The sequence below is a fragment of the Dermacentor silvarum genome, chromosome 4, assembly GCF_013339745.2.
Source record: "Dermacentor silvarum isolate Dsil-2018 chromosome 4, BIME_Dsil_1.4, whole genome shotgun sequence".
NCBI classification, from domain to species: domain Eukaryota; kingdom Metazoa; phylum Arthropoda; class Arachnida; order Ixodida; family Ixodidae; genus Dermacentor; species Dermacentor silvarum.
In genome coordinates this window covers 16,623,493-16,629,977 of record NC_051157.2, presented here as the reverse complement: position 1 = coordinate 16,629,977, position 6,485 = coordinate 16,623,493, and the positions used below count along the sequence as shown (strand labels likewise).

The 6,485-nt window shown below is 48.1% G+C and overlaps 1 protein-coding gene across 1 annotated transcript; it reads right to left on the bottom strand.

Moving 5' to 3' along the window:
* Nucleotides 1-879: 879 nt before the first annotated feature.
* LOC119448261 (EEF1AKMT4-ECE2 readthrough transcript protein) lies at nucleotides 880-3,096 on the bottom strand. The gene has a single exon (XM_037711666.1). It carries the CDS (start codon nucleotides 3,094-3,096, stop codon nucleotides 880-882), a length of 2,217 nt encoding a protein of 738 aa, XP_037567594.1.
* Between the last annotated feature and the right edge of the window lie 3,389 nt (nucleotides 3,097-6,485).

Genomic DNA, 6,485 nt, shown 5'->3' with positions numbered 1-6,485 from the left:
AAACCTGACTAAATCAAACAGGCTAGGTGACTATTTGTCGCAGCCCCGTTCCAAAGAGGATGCAAATAAAATTTATCAATCAATGTATAACGAAAATTGCAGTGAGGCCTGGTGAGGGCCCCATTAAGGTAGTACCATGGAAGACTTGAGACGGCAGCTTTCACGTAAGCTAAACATGAAGCCATTGAAAAGATTGAACTGTTCTCTCAAAAACTCAGACCCGAGAAGAGAGAACTGTTAACGCTGCTCATGCTTTTGTACTTTTTCCAGATAAATTAGCATCATTCATAGACCACGGCATCTAAAGGATAAGTCCTGCAGTTCAACTCTGGACATCGCCAAATGTCGCCACATTCTCAAATTCTGTAATGGCGGCATTTTGAGCCAATCGCAGAGACACCGCAGCAGCCCTCTGGTCCAATCAGAGCTGACGACATGGTGAATTTGACAATATGGCGGAATATGACAATGTCCAGAATAGTGGTCCTGATTTGGATCCGTCCTTTCTTTCCCTCACATACATAATCTCCTTAACCAAAGAAGACATCCCCGTCGCCCACTGAAGGATTCATCCATTCATTCACATTTTTGTTGTTCCACGAACACTTTTCTTTATGTCCAAAAGCTGTACCAAATACGTGCCCCAGTCGAACAGCTCGCTCTGATGAGAGCACACGCGTGGCTGGGACAGATTTATATATATATATATTATACATTGTAGTCGCGATATTGTAGATATTGTCGCAACCTTGACATCACATTTACAGTCACACACACGCACGCTATCACATGATAGCTTCTACAATAAAGGCAGCTAAATCACTGTCATATAAGCACAATCAAACATACGAGAGGTCACATCGCACCGCAGACGCCACGCTATACGTCCGAGCACCGAAAGCTTGTCTCAATGGACACGTTGCTATAGCGGGAGCTGATGGCTGTGACGAGCCCGGAACAGTTGACCCGGAGTTGGGTTAGCGCCTCGGTGTGGTAGCATTTGAAGGCCTGTTGGAAAATCTTGGTGCGTCGCATAGGCCAATTGCAGAGTGCCTTGTGCATGACCCTTTTCTCGTCGTTTCTCACGCACATGTCTAGGCAGCTACTCACGAAGAAAAGCTGAACAGGCGTGAGCTCGACTGCGGGCAGCACATAGTTACTGGCGCCTTCTTGGTCGGCCCTGAACATCTGGTAGGCCCTGACCAAAGCTCCGGAACGGAAAAAGCTTTCCGCAGGGTCCTTCAGTTGATAGGTGACGTTGCTGTACGCGTCGTTGTAGCAGTTCATGTACATGCGGAACTTGCGTTCGGTCGGCAGGTTCCACGTCTCTGTAGCTCGGTACTTGTTGCTGTAATAGCCTTCGTAGTAGATTGCGTACGTTATCTGCGACACGAGATGACCGTAGATCAACGCCGTAGGAAAGTTTCCAGTACCGAAGAGAGGGGTCATAAAGACGGACAGAGGTATGAATAGCACGTTGTGGGAATATACGTGGCGAACGGTCGGTACGATCGACCACATGTTGGGCGGGTAGATGTACCGGTAGGCCTTCGCTCGTAGAGACTGGCTCAAGGCGTCCAGCACATTCACGTACAAGGTCGTAAAGGAAATGGTGCTGTCGATATCTGGCAGCCGGGTGTAGGGTTCCTCGACATCCGCGTACCTGAATCGCGACAGGATGCCCACCTCAGTGACGAGTTTATGAATGCGTGTTTGCATCTTGCGCAAGGTATTGGCGTCCATCCAGTACAGATCCTCGAGTTGAGCCCTCATGTAGCGCTTGGCATTCTCGACGATATCTTCTAAGTTGGAAATGATCGTCTTGTCCAGCGTTTGGTACATGTAGCGGTCGAGCACCAAGGCGAAGAGGCGATAGGTCTCGTGGTGGCACACATCCTTGCGAAAAATGTGGTCTGTCACGTTGATGTGCTGGATACTTCTAGCAGTTTCCGTCATGACCTTGCGAAGTGCCGGGCTCGTCCGTCGACCGAGAGTCTCTATGATCACCCAGACCATATAACTGGTCATGGCTGGCAAGGTGCTGGCATCATTCATCAAGGTTAGCGTCTTGTGCAGACCGGCGATATCGGAGATGCGAATGACCACCTTGTTGCTGAGCAGCCGCTTCTGCGCGCGATCGAAAAAGTTCCCGAGCGCGTGCATGAGCTCCCAGCCTTTTTTGAAGGAATTCTGTGACAGCACCCTCATCCTAACAACCAAAAGCTCATCGTCCCCCAGCTTTACAGCGTTCAGCTTGTCTTCTACGTCTGTTATGTCCGTGACTGTGCTTGAGGGCAGCGTCTGCTGAAATACGGCGCTGAGAACTTCGTTGACAAAGTGCCAGCGGAAATTCACCTTCGAGGTGACCGTGTAGCGCAAGTACCACGGGTGGTAGCGGTCCTCAATCGCCAGCCTCATAGTGGTCATGCCACTGTCGAAGTTCAGGACGATGAATGGGTGTATGAGGTAGGACAGCTGAACCTCCACGAGAATCCTGTAAAACTCCCGCGTGGTCATGCTCGGCAGCACTGTCGGCCAGTTGAAACGCAGGTCGTTGACCAGAAAGTTCTTGATGTCATCGATGCTGGAGTCCACGGGGCCCACGAAGGAAGCCTCGCAAGACTGGTGGAACGAGATGGCCTTGATGATGTTGGGCGGGTGGTTTGTTCCACTTGGCATGTACGCCGAACGGTTGACTAACGTCACGGTGGAGGAGGCATCCGTTGTGTATGAGTGTTCCCAACCGCGGCAGACGAACTCGTAAAAGTCGGAGCATGGCCTGACATGCTCGTCGATGCTGCGCTTGATGTACTCAGCAGTGGCCTGACACACTTCCGAGTTGCAGGTTTGCTGCTGCGGCTTCACGATCTCGGCGAACAGCATAGATAAGAGGCAGTAGGCTATAGGCAGAACCGATATCCCCATCATGGACAGGGCTCTAGGGAGGTAAGGGGCAGAAATGTCGGCCAACTCACGCCCTTGGCCCGCTGCGGATGCCCTGCGATCAACTGCCTTCTTTTGCTGCTGCTTCTGCGGCTGGTCTCGGCTCGGCGACGCCACGCCGTCTGCGGCGCCATCTCCTTTTGCATTCGCCATGATCGCCGTGCCGAACAACGCCGGAAGGCAGTGCAACCTGCGATAAGTAACCCTCCGTCAGTTGCCGAAATTAAGAATTTTTCTTTGAGACAGGACTCGGGATCACGTCGTGCTCGGGACAAAGGTATGGATGAAAATATCACTGGAAGAGGAGCTGTAGAGTGTGGAGCCAGTGCATGAGCCGTTGTAAAGGGCCATCGCAAAGCCAACATGGTCTAAATACAGCCCAAATATGGTCAAATGTTGGGCATATATTGGCCTTCATTCCTGTTCTTACATGACTTCTGCCTGCGTTCGCATCGGAAAGTTATTAGCGGACCTCTGCAACAATTTTTATCACTGAGATCAATACCTGCCCTTTTTAGAGGAGGGGAAAGTATACGGAGAGTGCTGTTCCGTAACATAACAAGCTGTGTCGGGGAACGGAAGGCGGGAACGTAGGACTTCAAAAGAGCGTCATGCACGACGGCCGTTTTATTGCTGTAGCAATTATGCGGATATTCTAGGCGATGTTCAGGTGGCTTAATGTGCACCGTATTACCGCACGCCAGCGTTGTACAACGAATGCTCGCGGTCATCGAGTGGGACCTGTTCATGTCTGCCTGTGCGCGCGTGACCTCGTGCTTGTTAATTTAATTAAAAATTTAAAGTGAGCAAAGCTCTGCTGCTATTTATACGACCAACAAAAATACGAACCTTCGTGTAGTCTAAAACTTTGCTATCGCCATCAATGCTTCGCCTTTAGGGCGATACTGCGACTTTCTGCGAGAACGTACCGACGATACATGCATCCGGGTCGGACGGAGCAATCTCAGGTGACATCGGAAAGCTGTTGTAGGGTTCTGTAGGGACGTAACAATGTTTTTCAATTCTTGAAAATAGCTAACAATAACCTCTTAGCCTCTACTGCGCGCTACCCGCCGTGGTTGCTCAGTGGCTATGGTGTTGGGCTGCTGAGCACGAGGTCGCGGGATCGAATCCCGGCCACGGCGGCCGCATTTCGATGGGGGCGAAATGCGAAAACACCCGTGTACTTAGATTTAGGTGCACCTTAAAGAACCCCAGGTGGTCCAAATCTCCGGAGTCCCCCACTACGGCGTGCCTCATAATCAGAACTGGTTTTGGCACGTAAAACCCCATAATTTTTTTTCTACTGCGCTGGTTTTTAACATTAAAGTCTGCGCTACGATATAGGCTTCTGTGTACAGCCTTTGTGATTGAAATAGAAAAAAAAAGAACAGAAAAAAGATAAAGCAGATTCCCCACACTGTGGGAATCATTGTTATGGGAATCATTTTGTTGCCATGGGCTTGTTTGGTGTTGCGCATAGCGCGATCAGGTGGACCAACGCGTTTGTGTTTAGACGAACAGTTATATGCCTGACGCGAGCGTCTGTGACGACTGCAGCAAGAAGACGGTGACGAGTCTGACGACAATCGTGTGACGCCTACGGCATGATTTCTAAACAGGCCATTCGACACGACCTTATGGCATGCTGAATGCTGGTTTCTACACACACACTGGTCGAAGCGTAAGCGAGAAAAACGAGGATTGTGATGTCGTCAGCGACTACGTGTTATGCAATAGCACGTAACTATGTCTATGCCATGCGGTCTACGTTAAAACGAAGATGGCATTTGCATTCCGGCGATGAAGTGTTAAAACCTGTTCGACCATGATGGCGGTGTAGCGTCGCACTGTTTATACGTGACGGTAGCTGCTACGAGGAAAATACTGGGGAGTGTGGGCCGATCCCGGAGACGGTGCAGCCTAACATGGCGTCTCAGAGCGAGAAACTGGAGCGTGTACGCATGCGCCAACATCTAAAAGCGCCTTTGGCATGGGAGGAGTATGCGTCCGATTGTTTGGCTGGCCTTCGAAGCATGTTGTAATTCTTTTGGCATTTCGGCTTGAGTGTATTTATGTGCATTGAGTTTCGCGTGCAATAATATTATATAAAAAAAGAAACAATCGGGACCCAGTGGTTACAGTATTGGGCTAGTGCTCAAAGGCAGGTTTGATTCCACTGTCGATTATGCATTTATTTTTATTACAGTGGTCCGAAGTGCAGCGAGAAAGGAAGTACCTGCCTACCGCAAAATGCCTGGAATCGGGCAAAGAACGCTTCGCATAAAAAACACACACACAAAAACAAGCTTACAAGGAGAGGTAAAGGGAAATGTCATATATTAACGAGATCCTAAGTAATTCTGAGGGCAAGAGTGTAGCAGACATATTCCGACTGAAACAACAGCATAGTAAAGACGTTTTGCAATAGTAACCGGTGGTAACCAGAAACCTTTAGAGAGAATCCCATTGGTACAAAATGTATTGAGATCGCTGCAGCCATACAAGTGGTTATCTAGCCCTACAGTGAAACGAAGTAGTGAGATAAAGACAATCCCATCCAGGAAGAAAGGAAAAAAAAGTAAGATTCCAAAAGTTGGTTTGGACGCGTTTGCCCGTAGTTGGCAAGTCAGCCAACTTTAGCAGGCAGTAAAAGCATATAGTAAACTATGAAAAAAAAAACAGATATATAGTAAAAATAGTTTTTGAGCACTTCATTGTTACCGCATATTGCAACATGAAATTTACCAATGAGATATTTAACGGACATTGCATGAGAGCTTGGTCAAAAAATGGTATCTGGATTCTAGTATTGAGCGTGACTAAGGGTGTCGAGCGGGTGTCCTGTCGTGTTGAGATTCTTAGATAACTGAAAATGCTGGCAGCCAAACCTCGAGGGAAAAAAAGAAAAGGAAAAGAAAAAGAAACGAATAAGAAAAGGAAAGCTTCACTTTAATAAAGGAGTCGTGTGCTGGATATGTATACTTGTTGCAGCGAGGATATTTGGGTACGTTTCGTTGTTTCATCGCGTAATTCGGTAGTGAACAGAGCCGGTCAACGGTACAACTGTGGGGGTAGGGCTATATAAGCAGATTCGTTATATGCGTGCTTCGCTGTGTCGAGTTATTCGACAAGACATCCACGGTCATCAAAGTTTGGGAGGGCTTGCAAACAAAGCTTCGCTTTGATACATTTATCACAGAATCATCCAAGCTGTTTTCTGCCATCCTGCTCACACGATCAAAAAAAAAATATATATAATTGTTAAGCGCTGGGGTTGTAAGAGACCAAATGCAAACCCAGCATTTCTACAGAAAAAAAAAGAAAAAAAAAAAACTGTTTGGCCACCCAAGGACAGTATCAGATAAATAAAATGACAAAAGCCCCATGGAACTTCCTAGCGGGATGCCGCACCTCGCACTAAATCCAGCTTCGTTATTGCGCTCAGTAATAATGCAACTGTTTCGCTTAGTTTCACCATCAGTTTTTGCTCGGCTATCATGCAACAATGTAGCAACAATGATTCTGCACTAACTTGCCCA